This window comes from Nannobrachium achirus (assembly GCF_963921795.1).
Source record: "Nannobrachium achirus genome assembly, chromosome: 7".
Lineage (NCBI taxonomy): Eukaryota > Metazoa > Chordata > Actinopteri > Myctophiformes > Myctophidae > Nannobrachium > Nannobrachium achirus.
Window position 1 is genome coordinate 69,942,694 of NC_137816.1, and position 18,578 is coordinate 69,961,271.

The 18,578-nt window shown below is 44.0% G+C and overlaps 1 protein-coding gene across 1 annotated transcript; it reads left to right on the plus strand.

Moving 5' to 3' along the window:
- Positions 1–4,933: 4,933 nt before the first annotated feature.
- Positions 4,934–16,103, plus strand: LOC308288954 (uncharacterized protein; the record flags this gene model as incomplete). The annotated part of the gene is made up of 8 exons (XM_080730427.1): positions 4,934–4,970; positions 5,605–5,805; positions 6,375–6,553; positions 7,522–7,673; positions 11,239–11,493; positions 12,212–12,316; positions 14,692–14,840; positions 15,845–16,103. 8 exons carry the CDS (start codon positions 4,934–4,936, stop codon positions 16,021–16,023), a joined length of 1,257 nt encoding a protein of 418 aa, XP_080586553.1. The 3' UTR covers positions 16,024–16,103.
- Positions 16,104–18,578: the final 2,475 nt, after the last annotated feature.

Consider the following 18,578-nt stretch of genomic DNA (forward strand, 5'->3'; position numbering starts at 1 on the left):
CTTTAAGTAGCCTACATTTTGTTGATTGATTGATTGATTGAAGAATTTATTAGAAGTTTGCAATAGAAAAAAGTACAGTTTCATGACAGTACAAATCACTGGTACAAGGTCAACTAAAAGGAGATCCTAGAAAGCCGAGGCTTATTTCCACAGGAACCACACTTTAAGTATCTCATATAACATTGAAAGACAGACGGATAGAACATAGTACTTTATCTAGGATAATATCAGTTTCAAAAGCATAACATCAAATACAAAAGGCAGAATACAAAGAAAAAGGGGGGGGGGGAGCATGGGGGCTTAGTCTATTTACAAGTCACGGGTAGCTGCTGTCTGAAGGTGACTTTTCATACCAATTTTGAAGGAGGCTAGGGATTTGCTCTCCTTTAGGGCTTGTGGAAGGGCGTTCCACATGTTGATGGTGTAGCAGGAGAACGAGTTAGCGCCTTGTTTAGTGTTAAATCTACGCTGATGATGATTAGTGGAGCTGCCTCTGGTATTATGATCGTGAACATCCTTGACCTTTAAGAAGTAGTTTGTCAGGTACATGGGAATCTTGGAGGTGTAGTGTATCTTGTACACCAGGCCCATTGCAAGATGCTGTACTCTGTCAGCTACTTTGAGCCACCCCACGCTTTCGTGGTGATGCTCGGTAAGGTGGGTCAGAGGAGGGAGACCAAGCACAACCCTAATTAGTTTGTTTTGGGCTGTTTGGAGCTTTAGCTTTAAGGCAGCTGGGGCGTCGCGATACCAGACAAGGACTCCGTAATCAATGAGGGGCCCAATAAGAGCACCTCCTAGTGTCTTTCGGGATTTAATATTGATCAGTGGGGCAACTCTTTGCAAGAAGCGAATTCGTTGATTGACTTTATTGATTACCTTGGTGGTCATTTTTTCACTGGATAGGTTAGCCTCCAGGATGCAACCCAGGTAGCAGATGTGGTTTTTTCTTTCTATCACAGTGTCACCTACTTTAATTGTGAAGTTCTCAACTAGGCTAAGTTTCTGACTAGATCCAAAGAGGATACATTCAGTTTTGCCTAGGTGAATTGAGAGTCTGTTGTCATTGAGCCAGGTGCAGATCTTGTTAAGTTCACAGTTAAGGGCCTTTTCAACCTGCAAAATGTCTCTGCCTGAGACTAGGAGAGCCGAGTCATCCGCGAACAGAAACAGATTGCAGTCACAAGCAGATGACATGTCGTTTACGTATATTAAGAACAACAGTGGTCCTAGTATACTCCCTTGAGGTACTCCACAGTTTACTGGGAGGGGGGGGGACAGGGTTCCGTTGACTTCCACCATCTGTTCCCTCCCCACCAAGTAAGAGTGCATCCATCTCACTGCTGTGCTATCCAGACCAATAGCTTTGAGTTTTTCGATCAGAATAGAATGATCGACGGTGTCAAATGCCTTCTGGAGGTCCAGCATGACCATGCCACAATATTTGCCATCGTGAATTTCACGTTTGATGTAATCATTCAAATAGATGAGGCATGTATCTGTGGAATGGGACTCTCTGAAGCCAGACTGGAACTCGTAGATCAGTTTATTCTCTTCAAGATTAAGTTCCAAACATTCCAAACTTCTACTTGTGGCAGAGTATTTCTACATTTATTGCAGTAATAGTTTTGATATTTGTTTTACTCAAGTAAATAAATTGAGTACTTTCCCACCACTGTTCATTTACAAAAGGAACGGCTCCCCTACTGTGAACCGAATCATATCGTTCATTTCAAAGAGCCGTTCAAAAGACTCGATTCGTTCGTGAACGTCCCACCTCTACAACCAGGCAGCACAAGGTAAAGCTGTTAGCCGTTAAGCTAACCCTGCTGCTGTGTTTATTTATACTGTGTGTTAATAATAGACATTAATGATGAATTATGAACATGAGTTTATTTATGTTGTTGTAACTGCTCTGCTTTGCAGCCTCTGTAGAGCAGTTAGCATGCTAGCCTAGCTGCTATGCACTGAAATACTAACTGTAGCTTATAGCTAGCATGCTACTGGGTTAGCATGCACGTTTGTACACACTCTACATCAGGGGACCCCTTAGCTGAGAGAGATGAAGCAGGGACCCCCAGCTGAGAGAGAGATGAAGCAAGGACCCCTTAGCTGAGAGAGAGATGAAGCAGGGACCCCTTAGTTGAGAGAGAGAGAGAGAGAGAGAGAGGGAGAGAGAGAGAGAGAGAGAAAGAGAGAGAGAGAGATGAAGCAGGGACCCCTAGCTGAGAGAGAGATGAAGCAGGGACCCCCTAGCTGAGAGAGAGATGAAGCAGGGACCCCTTAGCTGAGAGAGAGATGAAGCAGGGACCCCTTAGCTGAGAGAGAGATGAAGCAGGGACCCCTTAGTTGAGAGAGAGAGAGGGATGAAGCAGGGACCCCTTAGTTGAGAGAGAGAGAGATGAAGCAGGGACCCCTTAGTTGAGAGAGAGATGAAGCAGGGACCCCTTAGCTGAGAGAGAGATGAAGCAGGGACCCCTTAGCTGAGAGAGAGATGAAGCAGGGACCCCTTAGTTGAGAGAGAGATGAAGCAGGGACCCCCACAACCTGTTCATAGATTCCATATAGTTTAATCGTTTGACAGCACAATCATCAGTGTATTTTGGATTCATGTCAATTTGTGTTTTCAGATATTTAACCACTTGAACCGTCAATACTTAATAAACTTGACCTTTCACTCTGTACTTAGTCTGCTCTTTTTCCCCTCTACACCAAACCTCTTTGCCGATCTACAAGCTCACATGTGAGCTTGTAGATCAGCTATGTTTGGCTAAAGTTCTCAGAATGTGGACACTAGGGGAGGGGTCTTCAACAGGGGGTCCGAGACCCCTAGGGGGTCCTCAGAGTTACTACAGGGGGTCCTCCAAATCTTTGTGTGATGAAACTTTTTTTCTTCTTCTTTTTTTTTTTCTTCTGAGAACTTTAGCTAAAAATAGCCGATCTACAAGCTTTGTGAGCTTGTAGATCAGCTATTTCTTTGGGAAAAGAGCTTTAGTGTAGAGGGGAAAAAGAGCAGACTAAGTACAGAGTGAAAGGTCAAGTTTATTAAGTATTGACGGTTCAAGTGGTTAAATATCTGAAAACACAAATTGACATGAATCCAGAATACACTGATGATTGTGCTGTCAAACAATGAAACTATATGGAATCTATGAACAGGTTGTGGGGGGTCGCTGCTTCATCTCTCTCTCTCAGCTAAGGGGTCCTTGGCCTGAAAACATTGAAGACCCCTGTACTAGGGTTCAAATTGTTAATATAAAAAAGTAGAACAAGTATCACACAAAGTTGTGGAGGACCCCCTGTAGTAACTCTGAGGACCCCCTGTTGAAGACCCCTGCTGTAACCTGTTGGGCTCTTTGGGGGGTCAAAACCACTGACATATCAAAGTGCATTTTGGCACAAGTTCTACAAATCACACACAATACAAACACAACAGGTCTTTAGCATTACACTTACTGTAACATGATTGTAATAACCTGGTCCTAAACACAGCCTTCCATAAGCACATAGACATGGAATGCTTAATTATAAGATAATATATCCATAGCATGCACTAAGACACTGGTTCCCAACTAGTGGGTCGGGACCCATTGGAGGGTCGAGGACACCTTTTTATGGTAAAAGCTGCATTTTTCATGATTAGGCCTATGAAGAAATGCAATTCTTTTTCGAAGTAATTTATTAACAAATAAAAGAAAAAATCCATGAATAAAAAAATAAAATAAAATAAAAATCGAAAAAGTAGTGAAAATAGCTGATCTACAAGCTCGCGACGCGTTGTGACTGTGAGCTTGTAGATCTGCTGTTTTCACTAGTTTGGTTTGGGTCCCGGGCAAATGGTTTGATTTCTTATTTGGGTGACGAGCTAAAGAGTTTGGGACCCACTGTGCTAAGACACACACACCTGAGTTTGAACCAGTTTTGGATTTGAGCTTTCTTTTTTTCATCTTTGTTATTTCTTTTTATTTTTTATGGGCAGTTTAACACTGCCCACTCTCCCTTGGTGCCCACCTATCCTATTACCCTCAAATCTTGCATATTTTACCTATTTCTCATAATTTCCCAAAGCATATACCTGGTTCTCTTCTGGTTGCTTAAGCCCCTTTTCGACTGCAGCTTTAGCACCACACCACTCCACACCGCTCCACATAAAAATATCTACATTTTCCATTACACAAACGTACCCCTATCGGTAAGAAACAAATTGACCCTTTTAACTGTGATTATAATACAATATACATTGTATTACAACTACCATAAATTATAATGCACTATAATGGATTATAACTGTGATTATAATACACTATAAACTGTATTAATATATTACTATGATAATTATAATACACTATAATAGATTATGATAAATAATTATAATACACTATAATAGATTATAACAGTGATTATAACACAATTATCATGTATTACAACTATATCCTGGTGGTCTAAATGAAAAGTCAGTGAGTGATGAGTCATTATGAAGTGTTTGGCCCTGTTTGCCTAGCTCAGACCTACTCTAGATTGGATACTTTTTAGTACCTCTTTTAGTACCACTTTCACACCACTCTACCCAGGTCCTTGTTAGTGGAAAACCTGGCATAAGTGGGTGGTGTGGTGTGGTGTTGCGGCATTGGAAAGGGGGCTCTAGTAGTTTATGGCCGGGAACACATTTTGTATTGTATTGTATTTTTGAGTAAAGTTTTTTTTTTTTTTCTTTCTATGAAAGCCAAAGGTATAAGCTATCAAATAGTTTTGGAATGTTGCTACTAGCTGCTACAGAGGCAGAGTAATACGTTTTACAAAAAAACAGTGGGTCATTTTCAAACCAGAAATAGGTTTTTAAGGCTTTTTTTATTATTATTTTTAATCAGACTCAGGCCTATCATATTGGCACAGTAACGACAACCATTAGGTTTTATTTCACAATTCACATACCATGTTAGCCAGTCTGGGATCGCTTGGCACAGTTGGCAGTCAGTGCTGACAGTGGCGTCAGTTCAGCAAAAGCTAGGGTATGGCAGAGATGGCAGTCCTCATGGAAAAGAGGCATTACATTTTCTATAACACGGTTCTATTGTGAAAATAGCAGACGCTTTGTGAGCGCTGCCAGGTGTTGTGACAGTTTTTTTACACAGGTTTCTAGGGTTTCTTGGGCTGGATATGGCCGCCTGGAACGGTTGTTCAAGTGCAGCTAAACTTGGCATGTTAGTAAACGTGCCACAATTAACAATAATGCATTGCACTTGTGCAGCTGACCTGCAGAACCTGGGAATATACCATTCTGTCAAGATGGGGAGAATAAAAGTGTGGAGAATTAGTTAAAGTGACCATTTTGTTAAATTTAGCATTTGTAGTTATTTTTCTGTAATTTAACAACATAATAACCAGCACAGATAGACAAAGTACATTCATGTATCTTTGCCCCCCCCCCCCCCCCCCCCCCCCCCCCGGCCAAAAAAAAAAACAAGACTTTGCTTGTATGATAAGGAACAATCATGAAATCATGAAATCTGTTTTTCAAGAAAAAGTTGACTATAGCTCCTTTGAGCGAAGAAAATGATCTTTGTGGGATTGAAGAGAATGTTGTGTGACTGTGTTGTCCTTCAGCCTCCCGACCACTAGAGGGCCCCATCATGAGCGAGCAGCCAGACCGCCTGTCCAACCGTGATGTCATCACTCTGCGCCATGACATCACACTGAGCGACTCGGAGGAGGAGGAGCTGAGCAGCGTGCCCTTTGACCCGGAAGTGAAAACCCTGTCTTCATCAGACGACGAAGATGATGGAGGCGGTGGGGGCGGGGCTACAGGTACGGTACAGCGGCATAGTTCTGCCGATTTAAAATGATTCCAATACAGAACTAAAACTGCCTATGATTGGCCGCTAGTTGCGCTGTTTTCTCCCCCGGCCGATCGCAAAAGAATTGTTCTCCATTGGACCCCATTCATTTTCCCCTTTTGAAAAAAGCAGCATCGCGTTGTGTGCTTGTAGGCAGCTGCTGTTTTCAATACCATTGTGTGACGGCCTTGTATGATGAAGCAGGGCTTCAAACGTACACACTCAGAGGAGGGTTGTGGGCAGGTCAGTTTCCCATAGTCTTGTGACATCATCGATGGGGAATCCTGTTCTCACGATAATATATATATATTCAAAAATATTGATTAATGTATTTGTTTGTCAAATGATGATGTCACAAGACCATGGGTTTCTGAACTTCCCACAGCTCTCCTAAGAGACTTGGACCGAGTATAAAATAATGATGCTATTTTATAATGTACATTAGTGAGGACCTGTTATATGAACATAGGTTAGAAAAGTGACAAAGTCCTCTTTTAAAGTCTCTACTATTCCATCGTTGTGACATCATCTCCTCTGCAGGGAGACTGCTGTCCTCGGCTCCAGAGCGTCACAGCGCCTCCTTCAGTCTGAGGGGAGGAAGTACAAGCTTCTCCAGCCGCAGCCGCAGCATCTTCGACAGCCTGGACAGCGCCGCCAAGATGGCCGCCTGCCCCAAGATGGCCGCCTGCCCCAAGATGGCCGCCTCCACCATGGGACAGGTAGGGACGATATGAAAATGTCACGATTATTGTGACCAAAAAAAATATCGCGATTTACGATATTATCACGATAATCAAAATATCCCCAACATCCACTATCCTGGGCCGGAACATTTGGCAAAAATGTGCAGATCTACAAGCTCACAACGTGTCGCGAGCGTTGTGAGCTTGTAGATCTGCTATTTTTTGGCAAAGACATTTGAGGTGCGTTCGGAAATGCGTACCGGGTGTGTGCTCAGTGTAGTGTGGCTTATTTACCAACGACCAGTTTTAACAGGCAGCTGTGTGCTTTTTCACTCTGAACTCTGAAGGAAAACTTTCTGAAAAGCAGCAGTTGCTAAGTATGCTAACGTAACGTTGATATTGAAAGGAGATGTACCGGTAATTCCTAACATTGGCATACCTGCTGTTAGTTTACACGTTGATGCGTGTGAAACTATCAAGCCCAAACGACCAATTAAGCTGCAAATTCTGCATTTTGCGGTCATTTCCTCCATTGTTCACAGCTGAGAAGCGCTCGATACGCGGCCATGAAAACCAACCAATCAAAACACTGCACCGCCAAACCCCATCTTCTGAGTAGGGTCGGTCAGTGCCTGCACTCAGCACACCGGTGCGCCGCGCACTGGATTTCCGAACGACAACGCACCAAGTGCACCGAACAAACAAACGACAACATGGCACACCAGTGCGTTGAGTGCGCATTTCCGAACGCACCCTTGGTATAGCGTGAAGAAAAGACTGTATCAAGTACGTTTATTGTAAGTACGGTACGTTTTACCAATAGAGGGTTTAACTTTAAATCGTACCGGATAGATATGCAGCTCTGCAAATAAAAGGTGAATTGATCCCAGTGCATGACGGAGGACGATATCACGATACATTAAATCTCCACGATACGATTATCGCGAGTGTTTTTCTTTATCACGACAAACGATAACACGGCTCACGGTCCCTCCCCTCCCTAGGGTCAGGACAAGATGGCCGCCTCGGCGCTGGGACACGACAACGTGACAGACGGCGTGTTCGCTCGCCCCGCCCCCCCGCCCCCCCTCCCCTCTGATGGGAACAGACCCCGCGGGGGAGGGGGGGGAGGGGCCACGACGGACCGCCTTGGAAGGTTAGTATTGTCTTTTTTTTTTTTTTTTTTTTTAACTTCACTTTAGTTCTTACTTTCGCCAGCAGAGCGCGCTAGTACTGCGTTCGGCTGCGTATGGAGGCATTTAGGTGTCTGTGTGTGTTTAAAGGTGTATTCAGTGATAATGAAAGTGGCCGGGGGTCATCTTGTCCCTTACTGGCCTTACAGTGTGGAAATGTTTAGTTTTTTTATAGATTTTCATAGTTTTTTTACAACATTATAATGTTCTCGTTTTTATCATTAGACCCAATCACTGAATATCGGTAGGCCTACGTCTCCAGCTTCAGGATATGTATGATACTGATTTACTACCAGACTGTATGGCATTTTATGAGTTCAGTAGTTTACAATCTAGGCATTTTGCAGACGTTCTTAATTCAGAGAGACTGTGGTTCTCAAAACATTTATTTTGACCATCATAACTAAACATCATAACATAACTACGGCCATACTCTACCCTGATTGGTCGAGGACTGGCTGGCCACCTCTGAAAACCGAATCTAGCTATGCTCGTAACACGGGCCATGGTGGAAGTCCTTATATGGTCAGCACACATTCTAGTGAGGAGAATGAATGGAAAATGTACCAATTATGTTTTTATTTGAATGAAATACAATCACTGAATATACCTTTAAGCCCGTAGCCAAATCAGGGACCAGCATTTATGTCAACGTCATCATTAACTCATTGGGTGTGGGTGACATGAAAGGGTTAACTTATCAACGCTGCCTTGCAACTTTGCCCCATTCGCGGCCATTCTCTTATTTTGAAGGCCGGAAGTAGATTGCGCGCACGGATGGTGACTCACGTTGGTCCTAGTTGACGAGACACTCGTGCACGCGCAGCGTGTGCACGGTGATGGAAGATGGCGGCCCCCTTTACTGGAGCTGTTGTATCATTGTAAACAAGCCAGCATTCGCATCTAAAGTCATTTTTGGAGAAAATGGGCTCGAAAGATTTCATTCCCCATTGTTCTGGACGGCGCACGGTCACTTTGCATGCGTGTGGACGTGCGATAGATAGATAGATAGATAGATAGATAGATAGATACCTTTATTATACCAAAGGGGAAATTCAGTTGTCCAGTTGTAGCACAGCAGTATACAGTTATTTACAAAGTTACAGAGAAGTAAGAAAAAAGATAGATAAGAGGAAAAAAACAAGAGCAGTACAGTACCAATAAAGAGAAGGTGCATCAATAGAGGGGGTGAATAATATATATAAATATATATATACATAAAGTGTCTTACAAAAAGAGACCATAGCAGTCAATGTTAGTTAGTGCAACAAGTATGGATACGAATCACAGACTTCACCAGTGCCACAGTGATAGCAGGAGCTAAGGTGAGCCCACGCCAGGTTTACTGTATATACAGTATATTTCGCGAGACTACGCCTGATAAGCACCGTAAATACCTTTTAATATTTCGCGAGATGGCACGAAATGAGTTAACAGCCAATGAGAGAGCAGTATTCATGGTGATGCCAGTGGTGGTGAGTGCACCTCATGGCGCGCTCTGCTGGTGCACATGTCGGCCATATAAGGTTTACTTGTGCACCAGGTGCAGAAAAGCCCCTTTTCCACTGGCCCAACTGTTACATGCCCCAGTCTAGGGGTATAAGGATATGCAACATTAGTAAGGCAAAGGGGTAGGTGGAAGAAGTAGTTTTATTTATACCTTCTTTTGGTGAGTATTTAAGGAACAGTTTACAAATAACAAATGAATGGAATAACACAAAAGGAACAATTAACAATGAATCAAATGAATACCTGCAAAGAAAAGAAACAATCAAAAGTAACTAATCCTAATCTTGTATATTAACAGCTAAATAACTAAACTAACCCAAATCAAAATTACAATAGATTACTAAACTAACATAACTACACTATTCTAACCTAACCAAAACATGAACGATTACAAAAAGCAGGCAGTGGTAGCTAAATGTTAACTGAAGGCCACAACCTAGTTGTGGGTTTAAACAAGGTCAAGTTCCCATTGTTCTCAAAACTCACAGAGGTAAGAATGCTATAAGCTAAGCAGTTTCTGAAGCTACACAGAGCAGAGGGCAACTACTATAAGTAGCTCCCAGAGCAGCAGCATGTGAGTGTCATGTAAGTTGGACAGGATGTTCCCCCATGGGCAGCAGGGAACAAACTGACGAGGAGCTCTCGGCTGGCAAGGCTTTTGTAGGGAGGCCCCGCAGGTGATTGGACCAGGTGGAATCAGGGTGTAGCTCTCCATCAAGCTCAGCTCACTCAGGTCTCCTCCAAGTTCAGGTCTCGTCTCCTCCCACTCCAACACAAGGCCAAGACCTAAACTGACACTAGTATGAGTATATGGACTCCAACCAATATTGGGAACAATAGTAAACTAATAATAATGATAAACTAGAAAATAGTAATAGAATAATAGGAAATACACAGGGATGTAACACCAACTCCACACCACACCGCCCAGTTGTGTGAGGTTTTCCACTACAAGGACCTGGGTAGAGTGGTGTGAAACTGGTACTAAACGTGGTACTAAAAAGTATCCAATCTAGAGTAGGTCTGAGCTAGGCCAAACAGGGCCAAACACTTCATAATGACTGATCACTCACAGACTTTTCATTTAGACCACCAGGATATAGTTGTAATACATGATAATAGATTCGAATGTGTTATAACCACTGTTATAATCTATTATAGTATATTATAATTATCATAGTAATACATTAATACTTTATAGTGTGTTATAATCACAGTTATAAGGGTCAATTTGTTTCTTACCGATAGGGGTACTTTTGTGTAATGGAAAATGTAGATATTTTTATGTTGTGTGGTGTGGTGTGGTGTGGTGTATTGCTAAAACTGCAGTCGAAAAGGGGCTAAAGTGTCCTCTCCAGAGAATGCAGTTTTCACTATGGTTAAAGAAATGCAAATGCCCCCTCTTTCCATGCCATACCTGAAGGCAGCATTCAAGAGAATTACCTTGTCCAAACTCTCCTGAACTTTAATGCAGCATCTTATGTTGAAAGAATTGCCCTCTCTGTGTAGAAATCCATGCCGTTACGCCACATCTCCAGTATTCACTTGATTACGTTTAGTTCTGTGTGGGATCACGCACCGGAAATAGCAGACTTCCAAGCTCACAATGTGTCGCAGCGGGATTCATAGCCCAGCCTCCCCTGACCCTCCTTTGTGTTTACCTACTGTATATATTTTTTGCACTGTTCATTTTATTTTCATTTACTTTTTTTTTTACTATATCTACTGCATAGTACTGTGTTCTATCCGTCTGTCATTCAATGTTATATGAGATACTTTAATGGTTTCCTATGGAAATAAGCTTAGTCTTTTCTAGGATCTCCTTTTAGTTGACCTTGTACCGGTGAACTGTTCCGTCATGAAACTGTACCTTTTTCTATGCAAACTTCTAATAAAGTCTTCAATCAATCAATCAAACAAACACATTGTGAGATTGGAGGTCTGCTATTTTCAAGATTTCCACCATTTAGAAATCCCAGCCCCTGCCTCTCTAACATTCTCTGCACGTCCCTGCTCCAGTGGCCCGGTGTCCAGGGTCAGGAGAGGAGGGGGGGTCCCCGACTTCCACGGCAGAGACTCCAGTGTGAGCAGGAGAGGAGGGGGGGTCCCTGACTCCAGTGTGAGCAGGAGAGGAGGAGGGGGGGTCCCTGACTACCTGCTGCACCCAGAGAGGTGGACCTGCTACAGCCTAGAGGACGTCCCAGACAGCAGCGATGCAGAGAACCGAGCCGCGGCCCACCAGTACCTGGCTGACCTGCAACGCAGGAGGGAGGGGTACGCAACACCATACAATTCACTGCCATTAAAAAGCAGCGTTTATCGGGGTTGTCGGATGGAGGGATAGATACCTTTATTATCCCAAGGGGGGAGGCAGGAGGCAGCACAGCAGTTTAAAGGAGTAGTTCACCCCCAAAATGCCTTTTTTTCTATTGATTACTCATGCCATGGAGAGTAGAGTTCAATCATATTTTTTGGTTTTTATCACATTCCTAAGACAAAGACAAAAATGTGATAACAATAAATTTACCCCCTTTCGATCCGGAATCAATGGGGGTAAATTTACTCGAATAAAATGTTTGTCTTAGGAATGTGACATCACCATGTAACAATGATCTAATCCTGGGCTCTGCTCTCCCTCTGCCAACCTGGGGAGAGCAACGGACTGACCTCATGCTTCCTTCTATGCATGAGGAGTCCAAGACGCTTCTTTTCACCTGACAGGGGGGAGTTTCCCCAGTTGGACGTAGCGCGTGGAAGGAACACGTTATTCCAACCAGTTCCTTTCACCCTCCATCAGGCGCCCCGGCTGGCCAGGCGGAGGCTTTATTGAGACCAGGATTACTGCATGTTTTTGTGAGGGTATCAACCCTAGGAGACACGGGGAGAACATGCAAACTCCACACAGAAAGGCCCTTTTGCTTTAGCTATTCAAAGAATAGCAGATCTACAAGCTCAAAGCACAGCACTGTTACTGTAAGTCTCACCCTAACAGGAAGGAGGAAGAGGAAGATGAGGCCTTCGTCCCAGCCTTCAACCAGGGTCACAACTCTGACCAATCACAGAACAGGAGCTCCTCACACAAGATCCTCTTCTCCAGGTAGGGTTTATAGATCTGTTAATACTCTTCTCCAGGTAGGGTCTACAACTCTGTTTTAAAGGGGTGGTGCCATACTTGTGTATTTTTGTTCACTTTACTTTTTCCGTCCTCAACCCAGATGTAGTTTAGAAAGCCACCGTAACGGTGTCCGCCAGCAGAAAGCCAACATTGGAGCGCTATTTTGCTGTGAAAAAATGCCAGCCTTGGGATCAAAATGTCTTTTTTCGAGATAATGAGGCCTCTTTATTGCCAGATCAATGGGTTTCTATGGAGGATGTTCACTTTCAGTGCACGTTAACGTCTTTTGTAAACAAACCGCCGCCATTAGCGATCACCAGTGGACAGCCCAGACGTCAAAACAAGTTTACTGTAGTTACAGTAAGTTTGAAATGCTTACACATACTTAAAGTGATAGTTCACCTATTTTTGACATGAAGCTGTGTAAAATACTTGCCATTAAAATAGTGGTTACAAATATATAAATTGATTACCAGAGTCCCGTGGTCAGAGTTCTGGTCAGTTTTAGGTGAATATAAAGTAGTTCCGGTGATTTGGCAGGGGCTCATGGCCCAATCATTAAAAATAGATGAATCCACAAAACTAGCTTCATTTGTATTGTTGACCTATTTCTACCAAATAGACCAACTTTCGTTCAACTTTGACCCCTCTGTCACATGGTACTATTTTTTGTGTCCAGTATCACTACGCCGCTGCAACGTATTTCCCCAAAACAAGGTGCTTTGCAGTCAGCTGATCAGAACGAAACCTCGCTCTATATGGTAGAAATAGGCCAACAATACAAATGACGCTAGTTTTGTGGATTAATCTATTTTCAATGATTGGACCACGCCAAATGGCCCCCACCCCATTGGAACTACTTAATATTCATCTAAAACTGACCAGAACTCTGACCACGGGACTCTGGTAATCAATTAATACATGTTTAACCACTGTTTTAATGGCAAGTATTTCACACAACGTTGTGTCAAAAATAGGTGAACTATCACTTTAACCCATTCACTGCTGTTCAAACCCAAGGCTTCAAAAGCATATCGTCGTTGTCGGGTGGAAACCTTGCATCTCCAAGTTTCAAATGTGTCCGTTCTTTTGCAAAGTAAAAGCTCTGCTTCATCACACAAGGCCGTCGCACAAAAGTGGTGAAAACAGCAGATCTACAGCAGATCTACAAGCACACAACGCCTCGCGGTGCGAGGCGTTGTGTGCTTGAAGATCTGCTGTTTTCACTAGTTTAGTACATTTTTAAAATGATTAATGCAAAACGAACGGCCTTGGACATACAAGGTTTCCACCCGACAACGCCGATATATCCGTCAGTTGGCTGACCAACAAGAAGCCAACAAATCAAGAAAATAAAAGTTGATTGAGTTTGAACATCCCAGTTGATTCCTCATGTGTTCCTTCCTCCTCGGAGCAGAACTAGAGCAGGAACTTGACAGCGACCCAGCTGATGACGTTAGCCACACCCACAGATGTTGTTGGATGGTGAAAAGGCAAGGGCATGATAATATGATGTCATTAAATCAGTGTATTTCAATTGGGCCTTTTGACTCGGAGGCTTTCAGCTTTCAGGAAGTAACCAAAAATACACAGAGAAGACATTTTGGCACATTATAACCCCACCAGGTGGTCTGAGAGAGAGAGAGAACCAAGGTGCTCATTGGAGAATACCAATAGTAAAAACAAGTCTATATGGTGCTCTTGGATCCACGGGATCAATTCATCAAAAAGAAAAAAAAAGTGATCCAGGCACTCAGAAGTTTAAAAAGGGAGGAACAACCTTTATTTCATTATTCTAAAAAGCCGACATGTTTCGACCAGAAGCTGGTCATCATCAGGGCATACTGAAGAAATACACTCTGCAAAATACCCTATTTTTGTCATGAAATAAAACGCACCCACCTCGAGCCACCTAGCGGCCACCGCAGACAACTGTTCACAACCCGGAAATAAGCGGCGGTGGAGTTGGATGCACTTAATTTCATGCCAGAAATAATGTATTTTACAGAGTAGGTGGGGTGCTGCGGGGCAACCCACCGTGGAGAATAGACTTTCAACAACACAAAACTACCTCTAGTCATTTGCCGACAGGTCTGTCAGAGATGGACCAGAGCCACCACACAAACACACTGTAGTTCTGGGTAAACTGTGTTCTTCTTCTAGATAAACTTTATTAGAGTTGGAATTCAATGGGGGAGGGGAGTGGTGCTAGCTCGAGGATTGGTGGAGCTTCACATGACAGTTAACTTGCTGCAGAATATAGTCAGGTCTGCAACCACACTTGCAATTTGGCAATTGCATCTTTCTAAATTTAGTTTTATGTTGTTGTTTTCTTTAATCCTCTCCGTGGTGTCCAGGCCTGGACGGGGCAGACAGCATGAAGGAGGTCAACAGAAGGTCAGGGAGAAGGAGGAAGAGAGAGGGAGGAAGATCAACCAGGAAGAGGAAGAAGAGGAGGAAGAGGAAGAGGAAGGAAGGCCGGCCATCAGACCTCCTGGAGCTGCAGGTATTTTAGGAGGAAGGGAAACGCGTGAGCACAGTGGCGTCAGTTCAGCAAAAGCTAGGCTATGGCAAAGATGGGGTCACAACGCTGCGAGGCGTTGTGAGCATGTAGATCTGCTATTTTCACGACAGAACCGTGTTATACAAAATGTAATGCCTCTTTTCCATGAGGACTCCCATCTTTGCCATAGCCTAGCTTTTACTGAACTGACGCCACTGTGCTCATCCAGGATATGGATCCAGGATATGGCAGCTGCATACCCCTGCCATACCCAATTGACGCCCCTGCGTGAGTTTACAGTTTACAGTTTAGGCATTTAGCAGACGCTTTTAATCCAAAGCGACTTACAATAAGCAGATAAAACATCACTATAATAAACAAGATAATATGTCAGTACATCAACAGCAATATAACACATGCAAATGAATATCTATCTAGAAAACAATATAATCAGTCAAGGGAAAAAAAGGTTTCTTAAAAAACCTAAAAACAAATGCTAACTAGCTTCATGTATAGTCAATGATTTTTCCAGTAGTGAGCACCGGTCATGACGCTCGGGGTACGGTCACATAGTGGACGCTTTGGGCTCCAAACTGGCGCCACATCGCGCCAGCTGTAATTCCATTTCCTTTCATCCCCGGCTGTTCCTGTGTTTTTGAAGCGGTGAAAGCTGCTTCCGAGGAGTAGCTTTGTGTGTCCCATGTCCATATATGGTCATTTCAGTCCAGAATGAACAGGTTTTATCACATTTTGTACGTCCAGAATATGTGTGTAGTGTCCGTCCCGGTCTGATGATTGGATACTTTGAGGATTGGTCAGGCTTCACATGACAAGTCGGCCCTGCAGATAAAATCATTCATTCATTCAGAATATAAAGAATGTATAGATCACAGAGTCCATAACTGTATAGATGTATAGATCACAGAGTTCATAGCTCTAGAACACATAGAATAAAAGTTCACCGCTTCACTTCGAACCGAGGTTTGATTTTTTCATGTTCCTTGAAGGATCCCAGGACGGCAACAGGAAGAGGAAGCAGTCGGCAGGAAGTGAGGTGGTGATGATGATGAAGGAGGAGGAAGAGGAGGAGGAAGAGGAAGTGAGTCCCGGAGGCTTGGTGTCTTTCAGGAAGTCCAACAGCCGTAAGAACTACAGGAGAACGAGGGGCGAGCAGGACGACCAATGAAACGAGAGGAGAGAGCAGGGCGGCCAATGAAACGAGAGGACAGAGCAGGGCGGCCAATGAAACGAGAGGACAGAGCAGGGCGACCAATGAAACGGGGGGGGGGGGGGGGGGGGGGCTGGGCTCCGAGAAGAGCTCTGCCCAATATTGTTAACATTGGAAGATGCCACTAGAGGACCCCCACAAATGGTCTCCTCGCGAACACCCTGCAGCATCAAATTAAATCAAAGCAACCTTTATTTATAAAGCACGAAATTGACCAAAGTGCTGCAAAACGGATCACAAAACCATCACCAACATGAGTGAAAACAAAGACAAAAACAATGGAGACAAAACGTACACATCAGAAACGGCAAAGCAAATCCCACGTGAGTTTAAGTGTGACTAAAAGCTAAAGAATAAAAGTGTGTTTTAAGCCGGGATTTAAAAGACTCAAATGGAGTTTGCACTTCTAATAGAGAGGGGCAGGCTCTTCCAGAGCCGAGGGGCGGCTGAGGCAAAGGCGCGGCCGCCCCTTCTTCTCAGCCCGTTGAGCCCATTTGGAACTTCTAAGAACAGCTGGTTGGCTGACCTCTTGGGCCTTTTCCACCGGCAAAGAACCAGTTCCGGTTCTTTCTCCCGCCTACGGGATGAACCAGAGGTTCTTTCTCCCGCCAATGGGATGAACCAGAGGTTCTTTCTCCCGCCAATGGGATGAACCAGAGGTTCTTTCTCCCGCCAATGGGATGAACCAGAGGTTCTTTCTCCCGCCAATGGGATGAACCAGAGGTTCTTTCTCCCGCCAATGGGATGAACCAGAGGTTCTTTCTCCCGCCTATGGGATGAACCAGAGGTTCTTTCTCCCGCCAATGGGATGAACCAGAGGTTCTTTCTCCCGCCTATGGGATGAACCAGAGGTGAGCTTTTCCACCGAGAACCAGAGTTGGTTCTGAACCGTAAAAGTTGGTTCCCGAACCGGAACCACAAAATCCTTGGTTTTTCCAGTGAACCACTGGACCACAATGGCTCTGTTTCAATCTGGTGGAACAAACCAATGTTCCAAGAAAGTTGAACCGGCACTGGTTCTGGAACCAAGGTTCTCTTGGTGGAAAGGCCCCTCAGCGCTCTGTTTGGGACGTCGAGTTCAGTAGTAGTTTGTCTGCTGGTGTTCTAGATCCTGCCAGGGTGTTGACGATAATAACGTCTCCTTATTTGAGTTCTGAAAACTTTAGGAATACCCATACGGGTGGTTTTTCCGGGTCCATTTGGTTCCATTTGGACTGACCCAAAGGGGGCTATTTTGGAACCCTCTCAAGGGCACTTTGAGACCCCACTGGTGTAGCAGGGAGTTTCCAGTGAGCCAACATGACACAATATCAGTTGAGAATGTGTGAATGCACTGTAAAATAATGAACGTGTCAGTTCACCAATGTTAATTTTAAACTGACTTAATGAGCTGATACTGTAGAATATCCACGGTTGTGGTGAGAGATAAAAGTGATTTAAACGATGTAAATACTATGTTTCCCTTTGTTTACTGAAGGTGTTTTTATAGCGGTTTTCTGGTAATAGTCTTTAAAAGGATTCTTAGCCAAATATGCCTTTAATACATTGTAATTGCCCTGTGTAACTAAAGTTAAACATTAAAAAACACCTGAGATATTATATGATAATCTGTCATCTTTTACTTTACCTGCAGTTTCTATAGAGGGTATGCGCGTGACGGGGTCCACCATATGTTCCCCACTTACCCCCCAAAGGTTCTATGTTCCCCACTTACCCCCCAAAAAGGTTCTATGTTCCCCAGGTTCTATGTTCCCCACCCACCCTCCCCACAAAAAGGTTCTATGTTCCCCACCCACCCTCCCCACAAAGGTTCTATGTTCCCCACTTACCCCCCAAAAAGGTTCTATGTTCCCCAGGTTCTATGTTCCCCACCCACCCTCCCCCCAAAGGTTCTATGTTCCCCACTTACCCCCCAAAAAGGTTCTATGTTCCCCAGGTTCTATGTTCCCCACCCACCCTCCCCACAAACAGGTTCTATGTTCCCCACCCACCCTCCCCACAAACAGGTTCTATGTTCCCCACCCACCCTCCCCACAAACAGGTTCTATGTTCCCCACCCACCCTCCCCACAAACAGGTTCTATGTTCCCCTCTCATGGGGCAACATGTGGGCAATCCTAATGTAGGTGCTCAGTTGCCCAGGTGCCCAGATGTCTTCACCCCTAAGTGCCCACTCCTCCAAATGCCAACATGTCCATATTGCCCAGATGTCCAGGTGCCCACTCGTCCAGATGCCCAGTCATAACAAAAGTATGGTGTCCAGATGTCCCTAGTGCCCCCTGTCCCACTAGTATTCGTAATTTCTCCCCATTATTGTGTGTTTTGAGTTGTTATTAATCATTAGAAATTAATGTTTCCCATGCATTTTTGGATGAGTGGGGAACATAGAACCTTTTTTTTTTGTGGGGGTAAGTGTGGAACATATAGAACATAGACAGAAATAGTGTGCGTTTTTAATGAATCTATCATGGTTAAAATGGAGTTTGAAGTTACAATGTGTGTGTGTGTGTGTGG